Source organism: Canis aureus, chromosome 8, assembly GCF_053574225.1.
Source record: "Canis aureus isolate CA01 chromosome 8, VMU_Caureus_v.1.0, whole genome shotgun sequence".
Classification (NCBI taxonomy): domain Eukaryota; kingdom Metazoa; phylum Chordata; class Mammalia; order Carnivora; family Canidae; genus Canis; species Canis aureus.
In genome coordinates this window covers 5904836-5921509 of record NC_135618.1, presented here as the reverse complement: position 1 = coordinate 5921509, position 16674 = coordinate 5904836, and the positions used below count along the sequence as shown (strand labels likewise).

At 42.9% G+C, this 16674-nt stretch overlaps 1 protein-coding gene across 2 annotated transcripts in view; it reads left to right on the top strand.

Moving 5' to 3' along the window:
- The window catches only part of CRYZ (crystallin zeta), a 44692-nt gene that overhangs the window by 15476 nt on the left and 12542 nt on the right, over positions 1-16674 (top strand). The window contains exons 5-9 of one of the 2 annotated variants that reach the window (XM_077905057.1): positions 1536-1587; positions 5619-5768; positions 9690-9791; positions 9892-9987; positions 10600-11675. In XM_077905057.1, the coding sequence (XP_077761183.1) occupies positions 1536-1587; positions 5619-5768; positions 9690-9791; positions 9892-9987; positions 10600-10764 (565 nt within the window). In that variant the 3' untranslated portion in view covers positions 10765-11675. Of the gene's footprint in view, positions 1-1535; positions 1588-5618; positions 5769-9689; positions 9792-9891; positions 9988-10599; positions 11676-16674 lie in introns of those variants that run through there. The other variant, XM_077905059.1, reaches the window with a different exon arrangement.

The following is a 16674-nucleotide window of genomic DNA, read 5'->3' as shown; positions in this document are numbered from 1 at the left end:
CGCACAGAGAGAGAGAGAGAGAGTTCTTGGATGTGGAGGCTTGGGGAGTTTAAAGCCTGAGAGGGAAGCTGGCTGTTGTAGGTCAGGAAAGAGTTGCGGTTCAAGTTCAAAGGTCATCTAGCTGAATCCATTCTTATTCCAAAAGTCAGTTTTGGTTCTTTTAAGGCCTCCAGCCAATTGGATAAGGCCCTTCACAGATTCATCTAGAATAATGTTTAACCAGCTATCTGGCCCCATGCCCAAGTCGACACATAAAATGAAGTGTCACGATGACTGTGCAAGAGTAGAAGGATCATAGCAGTGGGATCCTGGGGAGGGTTAGCTCGCTTGTTTACGCCCCACCCACCCCGGCCCAGTGGTTTAGGAGAATGCACTCTGCGTTGGAGGGGTCGTTGGTAAGATTTTTAAAAGCAACATCATTGGGGAAAGTAGGTCAAATCCCATAGAATGATGTTAGTAATCCTGTTCCCTCACATTTATATTTTACTGTTTAAAACGCCAAAGAGTTTTGGTAATAGTTACCTTAGTTTATCATTTCAGACTCTCCATTTAACTCCCTGCCCTCAGTCCCCTTATCTCTAAGCAAGAATGTAGGCAGGAGCTCCGTTTACTGCTCGTAATTGCCATTTGTCAGCTGTCGGCGCTCTGCCTTGAGCAGGACTCTGGGTCACATTGGGTGCTTACTCCCAGACTGAACATAATGTCTGTGCAGCGTGGCCTCCCCTGTTGTTCTGGGGAGTGAGAGATCCTCCCTGAGAGTCAGCTCTGGATCACAGAACACCTGCCGGCCTGTGACGTTAGCATTTGTCCGTCTGGACTCAGAAGGCATCTCCCGTCTATCCTGCTGCACCTGCTGCACGTGCCTTATTTTTGGTACAACAGACAAGTAGTGGGATGAACCAGAAGCCAAAAGAAGATGTCGTTTCTCCAGAGGATCTAGACATTTCTTGGTGTGACATGGAAACCTCTGTGACAGGATTTATCGTATTTCTTACCACTTGCTGATTTAGCACTGCTCTCTGAAATGTGGGCTTAGAGGCTGCGCAGCCTCATGTTCCAAGGAAAAAGGTTTTCTTCCATCATCTAACTTCTGTGTTTCTATTGGGCATCACCCTGGGTCACAGAATAAAGACGGGGTGACAATAAGCCTGTTTTGAGACCCTTTCTGTGGGAATGCATGAGACTCCGGTCCTCTAGCTTGAGCTCTCTCACCCCACATCCCTCCAAAGACTGTAGCCTTCCAGAAGGAAGGTAGCATCGTGATGGGCCACCAGCAGCCCTCACGGTGCCCGGCACCCAGTAGGTTCCTGTTAAACATTTGTTGAATGAACAAGTGAATTTAATGTTTTCTTCTGCAAGAACCCTCGTTTGACCCTGTGAATCTTGGAGAGTATTTTGGGCTGTAAAGCAGAGTGCATTTCCTGTTTGGGGACGTGATGGCCGAACCAGGGGGGTAGGAGTTTCCTCGAGAATGACAAAACACCTGAGCTTCATTAGCTTCAAAGTAAGGCGATGAACCCTGCCTTCTTTTGCAGCGCCCGCGCGAAAGCCGGAGAAAGTGTTCTGGTTCATGGGGCTAGTGGAGGAGTAAGTATTTTTTTTTTGTCGTTGTCGTTTTTAAGGGCACGTTTAAATGAGCTCGTGTTTGTGGGTTTCACGGTATATTTAAGTCATTTTTAAAAGCCAAATGAAGAAATACAGTCAATATTCATAGTCGGTACATATATTCCCTTCTGTAGTAAAGCTTCTTTAAATGCTGTCTTCTGAAGCTAATTCCTTGTCATTGGTCTAGCATTTTTTGGTTAATAGATTCAACAGATGACCCCATTAAAAATGTATGTATTACGTTTTCCACCTGTGTTGGGTGTGGACCAAAATAAACTGGCTTTGTTTTCGCCTTCAAGTAGCATATGTTGTCAGAATATTTATTTGGAATTTTAAACAGTTTCTTAAAGTTAACGTGATTCCATATTCCCTTAGATAAGGAAACTAAGGCTCATTAGAGCTTTACCTGTGTTGCCCCAGACAGCACTGCAAAGCCACACTGTGAATTCTCAGCCCCTTCTACCCCCTTCCACGGCTGGCCTGCTGCGCTTTGATGACATTCGTGGAATGCACAGTGTACAGCTGTGTCCTTAACACCACAACCCATGGCTTAAAATGCTAATGTGAGACGGGGGGGGCTGGGGGGGCTGGGGTGGGAGAGGACTGGGAACTTTAAAATAAGCCCTTCAGTGAAATAACCCAACACAGGGCTGTCAGAAGCTTCTTCAAGAAACCGGCTGTCACTCTGCCTCCGAGGAGCTTAGAGGAAGAGTTAGAGCTCTGAGGTTGGAATTTAACAAGAAATCCACATGACCTCTATCCTGCGTGTAGAGGCTTTAGAAATTTTGGAGATGAGATTTCAACATTCTTAAAATACAGGCCCTGGGGCGAGATGGCTCACCTTGAGGGAGCCGGTTAACCCTTGCAGAGCATCGTGATGCCACAGTCGTTGGAAGAAGTCACCTGTTAAAGGGCACATTGTTCCTGGAATGAGGAGTGGCACCCTGAAAATGCGAATTTACCTCTAACGGTGGCCAGGTAACACGGTGGCCAGGTAACACAGAGCGTTCAGCCCATTGTGTTTCCGTTACAGGAAATAGATGAAGCACAAGCTTCCACGCTTAGCCTCCATCTCACAAATCAGAGTTTTTACTAAAAAGCCTAAGATTGTCTTTTGGGGGGCTTGAGAAAACATGCCAGATATACCTCGTCCAAAACTCCCATTGCTTAGCTTCACCAAAGAGGCTATTTTGGGGTTAAATTAAGTGTAACCCAGAACTACAGGAGGATCTGTCCAACATGCATTTATTGAAATTGTTTTGGCTTCCAGAGAGCTACCCTGGTGCTCTGTATAAAAAGGAGAGGTTTCAGTAGGAAGGGGAGAGGAGAATCTAAAGAAAATCTCCTTTTATTCCATTTACCCTCTCGTAAAAAGCCCAGTCACTTCACCATGATTTTTTTTTTTTTTTTTTTTTTTTTTTAAGGCAAAATCCACACTGTTCTCTGAGCTGGCTGAGTTTGTTAAATCCTTGGCTGGCAGGGATAGGCTGGCAGCCTGGTGTGAGCAGCGCTTCTGATCCTCCCTGCCCTACCAGAGGGAAATAGTACTGGGTTTTGTCTTGCTTCTGTTTGTACTTTCTGTCCTCATTTAATTCAAGTTCCTTTGGGATTATGTTGTGTATTTGAAATGGGGTGGAATTTATGAACACAGCTGTTACCCAGATATGCTGGTGGGGAGCGCCCCATTTTAGTATCGGCAGAGTCAATAGAAGAAAAACGATTGACGCGTAATGATATATAATCCGAAGTACTGTGGCTGGTGTAATTGTTGACAAGAACAGCATAAACAGCACCTTCAAAATAGCTATTAAATGCCTCTTTAAAGTGGAGCAGAAGGAGATAGATTTATTTATTTTTATTTTATTTTATTTTATTTTTACTTTTTTAGAAGGAGGTATATTTACATTAAGTCTTCGGGTATCATTTTATTAGAGGCCTGTTTCTTGTTTTTGTTTTTGTTTTTAATTTAAAGTAGCAAAAATCAGGAAGTCCACAGTATATTGCATTCCACGGAATTGAACGTCCCTCTGAGTCATGAGACCGTGAGCTCCCTGCATCTGTTTGTTTGTTTTGGTTAAATCCAACAAATCCCTGCCAAAACCCAACGGAGTTCAGGCTCGTGGCTCGCACATGCTGTACAGTCTTTAAAGTCTATTTCAGGCCTGGGAGTCTGTGATTCTGTTGCAGTTTTAGTCCGTTTTTCATCATAGTTTTCGCTTCGGTTCTTTTCTCTCATGCCCGGTCCGAACCGAGTTTCCCTCCTGAATCACTGGTTGCCAGTGAGGGGTGCTCTGGCGTCCCCCCTCTCCCCCTTGAGCCCCTGGGGCAGCGTCTGGGGACGTTTCTGCTTGTGTCTGGGTGAGGGGTAGGGAGCAGACTTGCCGCCGAGCATCCTCCAAAGCACAGGGCAGCCCCACAACATAGAGTCGCGCAGCCCCAGATGTCGGTAGCGCCGAGCTGGAGAGGAGCCGTGCCCTGCCCTGCGCGTGTGCGCCACTTGCAGGCCCGTTCACCGAACACCGATCCCTGGTGTCGGCGATTCAAATACGCGCTCCTGTCTATGCCCCTCATATACTTTTCTTCCTCCCTTATCCTAAGCACGTTCATGTAGTGACCTCATCCAACCCGTGGCTTTAAATACCATCCATGAACTGAGTCTCAAATTTATATTTCCACCCCTGGACTCTCCCAAGGCCATATGCAGAGTCGCCTAATCACTGCACATCCTAAGTGAGCAGATACAGCCCAGCCCGTTCAAAGTAAATTCTTGATACTCTCAGAAGCTCGACCCTCCAATCTGCAGCCCTGTTCATCGACCCACTTACCCTGGCCAGAGACCCGGGAGACATCCTTGATTTTTCTCTGCTCGCCTCTCACATTCAGTCTACGTTGAAGGCCCCTCCTACTCCCATTGCCTCCCATTTTTGTCCCCCATCTAATTAGTGTTCTTCTTAAAGCCTAAATTGGATCGTATGACTCTCCTGCTGAAGCTCTCTCACCGTTCTGAAGAGCCCTTAAATACAATCCAAAGCCTTTACCTGCAAGGCCCCGGGTGCCCCTCTGCCTGCATCTGGCACCGTCTGCCGAGAGCCCTGCCGAGAGCCACGGTGACCGTCTTTCTGTCCTTTAGTGCCCCAGGGTCATTCCCATGTCACCAGGTGAGCCCTGACCATTCTGCCTACAACGTTCTCCACCAGGCCTTCGAGATCTTCGCGTGGCTTGTCCCTCTCTTCACGCGGTCTCCTCTATGGCCTTTCCCGATGACCGAACCAGCCCCTCTCCCTGTCTCCTTGTAACCCAATAGGCTGGGTTTGTTCCTAGCGCTTTTTATTTTCTGAATTTACTTTACTCATTTATTTGTGTGTTTATTATTTTTCTCTTTTCTCAGAGTAGCATTTTCTTATGTGAAGTACCACGTCTAGCACATAATAAACACTCAATAAATGGTCATCATATGGATGGATAAATTAGTTTGCTCGTATACCTATCTCTCCCACTTAAACGGAGTCACATTTGTTATTTAGTATTTTATGTGTACAGTTGAAGTATGAACTCCGTGAGTTTTGATTATCCTTAAACCCCTCACCTTCTGCACAAAGCCGATGCTAAGTAAACATTTTGATACAGTGGTTAAAAGCTCAAGCTCTACAGACCGAATTGATCCAGCCCTGTGTGATCTGGCCCCGTTCCCATCTCTGTGACCTCGGCAACTTATATTTTTATCAGCCTCAGTTTTCTCATCTCTGGAATATGGACAATAATAATATCTATGTTATAGGCTCACTGTGAGGATAAAATAAAGCAATGCATGGAAAGTGTGTGGTGTGGCACCTGGTACATTATAAATGCTCAATAAAAGTTAGCTATTGTTGTTCTTATTTCTTGATTTAGACTTGAAATTCCTTAAGGATAGGGTAGGACCCAGGAGAACCTTAAGTGTATTACCTACATTTAATAAATACTTGGAAGGATGCAAAGAATCTAAAACTACGGTTTTATATTTTGGTTTTCAGGTTGGAATAGCAGCGTGCCAGATTGCCAGGGCTTACGGCCTAAAAGTTTTAGGTACGGCTGGTACCGAGGAAGGACAAAACATTGTCTTGCAGAATGGAGCCCATGAAGTGTTTAATCACAGAGAACTTAATTATATTGATAAAATCAAGGTAAAATTATTCCACAATTTTATAGAAGTAGATTTTATTTCTTGGGAGACTTACTTTTTTTTGGTAAATTCTTTTTTTCTTACCAACCACTCTCTTAACGTTGTTTGCTTCTTTCTTTTTTTTCTCTCTTTTTATGCCTATATGTGTTTTACGGTTTTAACAGATTAAAAAAAAAAGAGATGCCTAATTTCCGAGCCTTCACTCTGATTTGTCTTATCACACAGAATCTAGCCTATAACAATTGGTACTTTTTAATGTAGTCACACTTTAAGTAAAGTCACAGATTTATATTTAGAGCCCTGGGCGTCTTCTTCCTTTTTTTTTTTTTTTTTTTTTTTTTTAATATTCAAGACCTATTTATTTATTTTAGGGACAGAGTGAGTGTGGCAGAGGTGATGGGGGGAGGAGCAGAGGGAGAGGGACAGGGACACTCACATGGGGCTTGATCTCATGACCCTGAGATCATGACTTGAGCTGCAGTCAAGAGTCAGACACTTAACTGCACCAGCCAGGCACCCCTTCCTTTTTGATATTTGTAGATATTGTGAAATAATCAGCACAGTGAGTCTCCTCAACATCCGTCACCATACAGTTACAAAACCTTTTTCTTCTTCTGATGAGAACTTTCAAGATCTACTCTTAGCAACTTTTAGATCTGTGACACAGTATTATTAACTGTGGCTGCCCTGCTGTACTTTACATCCCTGTGACTTATTTTTTTTTTTTTTATAACTGGAAATTTGTACATTTTGACCACACTGACCCATTTTACCCGTTTCCCACTCCCTGCCTCTGGCAACCATGAGGCTTTTCTTTTCTTTTCTTTTCTTTTCTTTTCTTTTCTTTTCTTTTCTTTTCTTTTCTTTTCTTTTCTTTTCTTTTCTTTTCTTTTCTTTCTTTTCTTTCCTTTCCTTTTCTTTTCTTTTCTTTTCTCTTTTTCTTTATTTCTTTTCTTTTCTCTTTTCTTTTCTTTTCTTTTCTTTTCTTTTCTTTTCTTTTCTTTCTTTTCTTTTCTTTCTTTCTTTTTTTTTTTTTAAGGTTTTATTTGTTCATGAGACACACAGAGAAGCAGAGACACAGGCAGAAGGAGAAGCAGGCTCCCTGCGGGGAGTCCGATGTGGGACTCGATCCCGGGACCCTGGGATCATGCCCTGAGCCCAAGGCAGATGCTCAACCACTGAGCCACCCAGGGGCCCCAACCACGAGGTTTTCTTAATATAATTTCTGTTGGTGTAACCTTTCAGATCGAAGGTTGAGGTATCTACAGATTACAAGCTGGATCTGTCTGGTGTAGGGAACAAAGTTTATTTGTTAATTGGATGCCGTGGAGAGATAATCATTACCTTACCCGGAGGGTGAGGTCGGCTTTAGTTAGTTGTTGCATATATTCCATCCCATCTTCAAACAAATTCGAGCAGGTTTTGAAGTTCTCCCTTTGTACTGTAGTAACAACTCACCAAACTCTGATTACTTTGCTAAACCTTACTTGCTTATGTTGAGAAAGACTTAGAATTTTCCAGGTACTGATCATTACAAATTGAGGAAAATGCGAGTGAGAGTTTATTACCACTAAACCATCTTGTCAAAAAACTGAGTAAAGCTACTCTGTACAGGCCTAGGAAACCTAAAATCCATCGAATATTCTCTCCTGAGGCCATCATCCAAGAGTATTTATTTACCACGATCAGAAATGGCCACTTATTTTAAGAATATGTTTCTGGGGCAGCCCCGGTGGCTCAGCGGTTTAGCGCCGCCTTCAGCCCAGGGCCTGACCCTGGAGACCCGGGATCCAGTCCCACGTCGGGCTCCCTGCATGGAGCCTGCTTCTCCCTCTGCCTGTGTCTCTGCCTCCTTTCTCTCTCTCTCTCTCTCTCTCTCTCTCTCTGTCTCTCATGAATAAATAAATAAAATCTTTTAAAAAAATACATGTTTTTGTTTTGCAGAAATCTCACTCTGAGACCCTGAGGTCTTGTGGCTTCTTTCTCTCCTACTGGTTCCTCCCGCTTCCGTCTCTCTCATTTCCCCAGATCTTTCCCTTCCCCTTTTGTCAAACCCTCCACCCCCTCTGCCACCACGCTTGTTGAAAAAGCAGTAGTACCTACTCTTACCTCCTCGCCTCCCACCGCCTCCCACGGCATCTTGCTCGTCAGCAGCCACCCGTGAGCCCCTAGGGGCCCATCTGCTGCTTTGGGCTTAGCCTTCGGCCCGGGTGATTTCTTGGCAGCCACTGACCCTGACCACATCTCCTGGAAGCTGGTTCTCTTCCTACCTCCCTCACTGCATTTTCAGGACCCTTCCTCCTGGTGTTACTTGGATGTTGCCATCCCTTAGCCTTTCCCCCTTAGTCTCCAACCTTCCCCGGTGCTGGACCGCCCTCCTGATGGGTCTCCTCTATGCCCATGACTCCTGTCCGTGCCCACATCCTGCTGGTTCCCAGCACCATCTGTGGCCCGAGTTCCCCTCCTTCATGCCATCAGCCTGCCAATGTCGCATCTGCTCACCGAGACCCCCCTGCATTTTTTTTTTTTTTTTTTTTTTTTTTTTACTCCTGTCCTTAAATCCCCATTCTCCTCTTTCCTGTCAGGACACCTCCCTGTGTCACTGTCCTCTCTGACATGCCGTTCACTTACATCTCCCTTTTTGCTCCCTTCCCTGCTGTGGCTTATTTAATCGTCGTCTTCTCCAGCTTTGGCTGCCCTTTATAACCGACGTGACACCCCTTCTACTCAGTCCCCAGAGTTCCCGGGTTTCCTTTAAAAGAAAAAAAAAGCCTTCAGCAATAACTAAAATGGGAGCTGCATGAGGATAGGAATTTTTGTCTCCCGTTCCCTGCTGCACCTCCCACATCTAAAGCATCAAAAATTAATTAACGAGCACCTGCCCCCCAGAAGTCTGTCCTTTAGCAGAGCGTTAGCTGCACGCTCCCAGGCCACACCAGCTGCCTCACCGCTCTTCCTCTTCCTCTTCCCCACCCCCTGCCTTCCCAGACGGAGCCTCAGCCCCAATCTCCACTTGGACTCTCTGCCCCTCACTCTTCCCTTTTCTGTTTCTTCTGCCCTAGCGACTCTGCCTCCAGAGTAACTTCTGGTTGTTTCTCCTCCTTCCTTTTTGCTTAAGGATCTCCCGTTCATTCCTCAGAGCCCAGGTCCTCATCTCTCTGGAGCTTCCTCTGCTCCTTACAGGTGATCAGAGTTAGAGCCCCATCTTTCCCTATAACCTATAGTCTAATTCCTCTGACCTCTAACTGCCACATTAGCCCATCCCGCAGCTGTGACTGCGCTGTTCCCCTCCTCCTCCTCCCTAGTTTTGTTTGGAGTCCCCGTGTCCACCCAGTACTTCACAATGCCTGACCCGGGTATTCATTTTGTCATAAAATATAACAGGTAGCAAGCAGGTAGATATGTGTACCTTATTTAAGAGCCAGTTTTGGATGTTGCAAACCAACGTCTCTGAAAACCCAGAAGAAGTACACCACGCTGAGTGGGGACCCCTTGGGACGAAATTGAGTGCGCACCAAAAAATGCTGCAACACCAAGCAGCCAATGATTTGCTTCTTTTGTTTTTTGAGTCTTAACAAAAGTAGAAGCCTTTTTGGGATTTGTTGTTGGCTTCTCTGCGAAAATACATTCTGAAGACAGAAAAATTTCAACCAAGGAAAAAATATTTTATAGTCGAGTCGAAGCACTTGAAATTTGTTTAGTATGAATCTTCATCAACACTTTAGGTGTTGTGACTGGTACCTTGGAATTACATCATCACTATATAATTAGATCACTTAAAAATGTGTATGATTCGTCTTAAAAATGTAGCATTTTATGTCTTTTGAAACACGTTTCTGTAATATATGGGACCATGATAACTATTTACCAGATTCTTCCTTGTTTTCTTACTTCACTCCGCATTTTTTTTTTTATTACATAGAAATCTGTTGGTGAAAAAGGCATTGATGTGATCATTGAAATGCTAGCTAATGTAAATCTTAGTAATGATTTGGATCTTCTGTCGTATGGAGGACGAGTAATAGTAAGTATTTTGGTTTCTTTCTACCACTTTGAGGCTTTACCATAATTTAACACTATTTTGCAGTAATCTTTCACCATAGACAAGTTGTTTTTTGTAATAGGTTGTTGGCAGCAGAGGTCCTATTGAAATAAACCCACGGGACACCATCCCAAAGGAAACCAGTATAATTGGAACTGCTCTTTATTCATCAACTAAGGTAGGAAGTGAGTCTGATTTTGGTGACTGAAACATGGAGACAATTTGCCTAGTCGGGCAGATGGAAAGTTTAAGTAGATGTTAAACTTAAGGTATCTGAGTGGATGGGTACGTTAAGGATTAGTCACTACACGATAACGTGGGTGAGGATGTAATTTATTTTCCAAGTCAAACCACTCTTTTTTTTTTTTTTTTTTTAAGATTCTATTTATTTATTCATGAGAGACACAGGCAGAGGGAGAATCAGGCTCCATGCAGGGAACCCAATGCAGGACTCGATCCTGGGAATCTGGGATCAGGCCCTAAGCTGAAGGCAGACACTCAACCGCTGAGCCACCCAGGTGTCCCTTTTGTTTTGTTTTGTTTTCGAGTCAAGACACTCTTGAGAGAGAAAGGAGATAGTATTACTAATTATTTCAGGACAGTACTTTTTTTGTAAACAGACACTGCCTCAGACAAATTGGACTTGTGGTTACTCTGTAGAAAACTACTTTTTCTGTAGTTCTGGATAAGTGACAAAAGCCACATGTTCTAACTCCTAGAATCTGAAAAATTTAATGTTTCTGAAAATTAATTTACATGTTCAACAAAAAGACCTTTTTCTTCCACTTAGGAGGAATTTAGGAAATTTGCAATGGCCCTTCAAGCTGGAATGGAAATCGGTTGGTTGAAACCTGTGATAGGTCCTCAGTATTCACTGGAGAAGGTGGTCCAGGCTCACGAAAATATCATCCACAGCAGTGGGGCTATTGGGAAAATGATTCTTCTCTTAGAATGATTCATTCTTTCATATACTTCCAATGCAATTAGAGGTCTCCTGCCCCCAGTTTTACTTACACTACCTTTGCTCTAATCAGCATTCATTTGATTTAGTGAATTTCTTATATTAAAAAAAACAAGATTTATCTTTAGAGATCTGGGCATTGGAGCACAATTATTTATAGTTCACCATATTCTTTATGCCTCCCATCTACCTCTAATCAGACTCATCATGGTAGGAAGTAGAATGTCAGTCAGTAGTGATTTGGCATTGGGTGCTTTAACAGAAAATCCTGGTACTTGATCGTTAATTCCATACCTTTGGCTAAGCAAGCTAATTTAAAATAAGACTATGTGATTTCCAAGCCTGTTTGTAAAGATTCTTTGATTAGCCCAGAACTGTCCTGGACTGAAGATTTTCTAGACTCAAGAAGACTCTTTTTCTAAACTAATCTCATCTGGATCTACAAGGACGAGATAAACAATGTCCAGAGAAATTTGTTTTTTAACAAATAGGTTTCCAATATTCCCCCAAATATTAAAACATTCACTGTGTTGATAGTTACTCATTCTCCATATATTCTGTGAAGAGAACAACCTAATTTTTGGTATGCTAGGATAGGTATGTCATCTCCCGATAGATATTTCTTGATTTGTTTTTCAGAGGAGATTTAGAATTATCTGTGTAATGGGAGTCATATGTTTTTATTTAAATTACTAAACAAATTCAACACATTTAGAGTAACCTGCTTTTGTTTTCATTTTGTGGTAACTTGCAGTAAATTCTGTAGAAAAATTAAAGCTGCTATTTGGTCATTATATGGTACGTGCCTTACATCTCTTTTACATGGTTCCTAATGGTTAATTTCTAACAGAGTCCTGTGCTGGAAGTCTTTATCTAAACTAAATAAAGGGAGGATTATTTAGAAATCTTGCTGTCAATCAATGTTATATACAAGGAAATAGTTTGTTATTTTTGTTCTTGTTTTTCTTTATATGTTTTTTCATATATGTACAAACACACACACACGTATGTATAAAGAGATTTAAGGCATTTTCTCATACAGTTATGGGGGCTGATAAGCCTGGATCTATAGGGTGGGCCAGCAGGGTTTTTATATTGCAGAATTCTTCTCCAGGAAACCTCAGTTTCCATTCTGAAGGCTTTCAACCCATTGAGGCCCACTTGCATTACTGAGGATAATCTACCTAAAACCACCCAGTGACTTTTCGTAAACACGTAAACAAAATGTGGTGACATTATGTTGATATATAAAACCAATCATCGGGATCCCTGGGTGGTGCAGCAGTTTGGCGCCTGCCTTTGGCCCAGGGCGTGATCCTGGAGAACCGGGATCGAATCCCACATCGGGCTCCCGGTGCATGGAGCCTGCTTCTCCCTCTGCCTGTGTCTCTGCCTCTCTCTCTCTCTCTCTCTCTCTCTCTCTCTCTCTCTCTTTCTCTCTGTGGCTATCATAAATAAATTTAAAAAAAATAAAAAAAATAAAACCAATCATCACAAGAAGGTGACATAGGAACACGGATGAGGGGCCCTTACTGTAGCTTGGGATTTCCAATTACACATTCAATATTTTTGATGCATTTGTTAGCTGTCTCCATCCAGAGTAGTTTTGGCTATTGAAGTACAAAATAACTTGCATACTTCTGAAAAGGGAAAAAAAATGGGGGGGGGGGGGTTGACATTTTATAATGTCCTTAACTTTACGGAAGTGAGAATTCTGTGTGTGCCAAGGGGCTTCCACAGTTCTCAGTGTCAAGAGCTTTTTTTTTATGCAAGATATCGCTCAAGAATAGCAAAACCTACTGGGTCGCTTTGACCTGGCTCTCTCTGCCTCCTCAGCCACATCTCACAGACAGGAAAACACCTCAGCTGAAACCTTAGTTCTTTTGCAACAGTACCGTTTTTTAGTATAATGAATTTTTTAAAAAATAAATCATTTGAAAATTGTCTTAGGCTAATTGGACTAAATCATAGGGCTTTAGGAATAGCTCATATTTTGGGAACTTCCTACATCCATGAAAAGAGCCCAGAAATGTTATATCATGAAAAGGAATCTAGGGGCGCCTGGGTGGCTTAGAGGTTGAGCATCTGCCTTTGCCCCAGAGCGTGATCCTGGAGTCCCAGGATCGAGTCCCACGTCGGGCTCCCTGCATGGAGCCTGCTTCTCCCTCTGCCTGTGTCTCTGCCTCTCTCTCTCTCTCTCTCTCTGTGTCTCTCATGAATAAATAAAAAAAAAATCTTAAAAAAAATTTTAAAAAAAGGAATCCAGATATACTTTGGTCTAGAGTCAGACTGAGGCATTGATGATGACAGCCCACATGTGCTCTTTTAAGAATGAGTCCAAGGGGGATCCCTGGGTGGCGCAGCGGTTTGGCGCCTGCCTTTGGCCCAGGGCGCGATCCTGGAGACCCGGGATCGAATCCCACATCGGGCTCCCAGTGCATGGAGCCTGCTTCTCCCTCTGCCTGTGTCTCTGCGCCTCTCTCTCTCTCTCTGTGACTATCATAAATAAATAAAAAAAAAAAATTAAAAAAAAAAAAAAAAAGAATGAGTCCAAGGGGCGCCTGGGGGGCTCAGTCAGTTAAATGTCTGCCTTTGGCTCAGGTCATGATCCCAGGGTCCTGGGGTAGAGCCCCACATCAGGCTCCATGCTCAGTGGGGAGTCTACTCCCTCTCTGTCTCCCTCTTCTTCTGGCTTGTGCTGTCTCTTATTTTTCTCTCACTTGCTCACTCTGTCTCTCAAATAAAATCTTAAAAAAAAGTGAGTCTAAATTCCAAACCTACTGTGTGATCAAATCCTTGTTAAATGTGTTACACATGCCAGAGGTTGGCAATCCCTGCTTATCCTTCCTGAGCTTCATGCATAAACACCCACGAAGATTGTAACAGTACTACAAACCAAAGAGGAAACCCGGTGCTGAAATCCTCTGGGAATTTACATTAGCTCTAGAGTCCATCCTTTTATTCACTGATCCAAACTAGCTGGATAGAAGTTACGAAAAAGCCAACTCAATCCCTAACTCAGGGCACAGAAGCTACACCACCTGGAAAACCAAGTCCATGTTGCCCGGACATCATTGGAGCTGCAGCTAGAATTGAGATCTGTGCCCAACCCCCCCCCCCCCCCCCAAACAGCATTCCTCAGCCCCTTTCTCTACACCGGCATTATAGAAACTACAAATTTGAATTTTTGGTACAACTACAGATTCAGGAGTGAGGGGAACTTTGCACCCCTGGATATACCAGTCACCACAAAGAAGTTTTGCAAATAGATAGAGGATGGATGGTTGGATGGAGAGTGGGGGATCCCTAGATTGTAGCAAATACTGGAGAGTGTATAGCACTTGTACAAGGAACATTGGTCCGACTATAGCAATGGTAAATCAGCTGAGAAGTGGAGCAGAGGGTGCTCCCACCTTAGTCCAGCAGGCACTGGAATGGACACAGGCGCTGAGGAGGCCACCTCATTCCAGATACAGATTCGAAAGGAACTGGACTCCTCTTTGAACAGGGAGGAGGCCCGAGGGTATGTGAAACCCTCTTGTAGGGTTGGTAAAAGAATGGGTTGAGGGGTAGAAGACCTGGCTTTAAGTCCTGGCTCTCCTCCTGACCAGAGTAGAGTCCTGGGTAAATTACCTCGTCATCCGGAGTTTCCATTTCCTCACACATAATGTGGGACTGGTATCTACCTCAAGCATTCGTAGGAAGTAAGTGAGTTAAAGTCTGTGGAGTACGTAGTGCTCTGGCTTGCACAAACAAGTGTTTAAATTATTACTTTCATCTTAATTAGCCCTAAAGAAGGAGTAAATTGAGAAAAAGAGAAGAAATCAAAAGGAGTATCCTGAAATACGAAAAAAATAAAAGGAAACCCCAAAATCAAATTCCTGTAGGAGGAACAAATCAGCACAAGTGACACAACTGAAAACTTCATAGGTCATATGGGTAAATTTGATCACTCAAAAAAAAAAAAGAAAGAAAAGAAAAAGATGAGAAAAAATCAAGATATAGTAAACAAAAGAAAGAAAAAGAAAAAAAAATTGAATTATACGTGTGCCATCCCAAAGAAAACAGAAAAAGAAGACTTGAGATTTCCTGAACTAACCCAAAGAGCTGAGTTTATTTACTGATAGTTTTCATTGGGTCTGTACTAAATTAATGGAAATTACTAGTAATAAGACATATCCTTTAAAATTTTTTATTCTTTTTCATTTTTTTAAAATTTTTATTTATTTATGATAGTCAGAGAGAGAGAGAGGCAGAGACACAGGCAGAGGGAGAAGCAGGCTCCATGCACTGGGAGCCTGACGTGGGATTTGATTCCGGGTCTCCAGGATCGCGCCCTGGGCCAAAGGCAGGCGCCAAACCGCTGTGCCACCCAGGGATCCCCTTTAAAAATTTTTAAAGTCACACAGATCTTGGAAGGAGCGTACACAAGAATCATCTCCAGTGCAAGACCCAGAGAATGCAAGAGAACAAATGGAAAGACTACTAAGTTCAGAAAGGTAGCTAATTGCACAACAAATATACAAAGATTAATATAAACCTGTTGATCAGTTAGAAAACAAAATGGAAGAATGATCTATTCACAATAGAAGTACTATTACCAATTTAAAAAGTAGTGAAATATAAGTGACCGAATTTACAGGAAACATACAGGATCCTCAAAAAGAATTGCAGAACTCCCAGGGGACATAATACTCAAAAGATACCTTGGTCAGGTTCACGTACAGATTTTCCCCTCATACTCTGGAAATTCAAAAAGTAATTCATATCAAAATCTCAATAGGGCTTTTTAGAAACTTGAAAAAATGTTTCAAAAGCTTCTTTTGTGGGGAAAAAAAAACAAAAAAAGGGCAAATAGCCACACAATTCAGAACGGGGAAAAAAGAAAAGGTGGGAAGGAGTCTCAACAGTTACAAAATTTTTTTTCCCAAGGTAGAATTGCTAAAATATTAGTCCAAGTTCAGTGGAACAAGACAGTCTAGAAATGTTTCTCACTTTGGGGGGTGATAAATATGGCTTTTGAGTGGGGAGAAAAGTTATTAAGAGACCTGGCTACCGGGCGCCCGGTGGCTCAGTGGTTGAGTGTCTGCCTTCAGCCCAGGGCGTGACCTCGGGGTCCCGGGATTGAGTCCCACATCAGGCTCCCTGCATGGGGCCTGCTTCTCCCTCTGCCTGTGTCTCTGCCTCTCTCTGTGTGTCTCATGAATAAATAAATAAAATCTTAAAAAAGAGAGAGAGAGAGAGAGACCTGGCTACCCATTTGGGAAAAAATAATAAAAAGTAGCATCTTCCTTCACATATAACATCAATAGACTTTGAGATAGTTCAAAATTTTGAAAATAACAAAATTGTATAAAACAAAAATCTGACGTATGAATACCTTTTGATAGTCTTGAGAGGTGAGTATCCCCTTATATCATTGCTCAGAAACCCAAACTATCAAAGAAAGAGCAAAATAGAAAAAGCAGAGAAAGATCTGTGGTAACAAAAATCAAGTTTCTTTAAAAAAGAATGTTCTTCAAACTAACTAGTAAATGGGGGAACACCCCCCACAAGAGACATGGAAATGAATTGATAATCCATACAAGAATAGATGCAGACAGCAGGCAAACTCGGGGAAAGGGTCGTTCACCTCATTAGTGATACAGGAAATGGGCACTCGGGGACTATTGTTGGGAGCATACAGTTGCTTCTGTTCTGGAGAATAGACAGTGTCTTTAAGTGTAAAATATGGCTCTCCTTTGACTCACAAATTCCACTACAGGAATTTATCCTAACGAGCTGGACGTGTCTGTGGAGGCATGTGTCGAGATCGTGTTCACTGCGGCCTAGCTCGTCATAGTAAAATACTGGAAATGACCCAGATTTTCATCAATTAAGAGATTAAAAAGCTGATATGTTTGT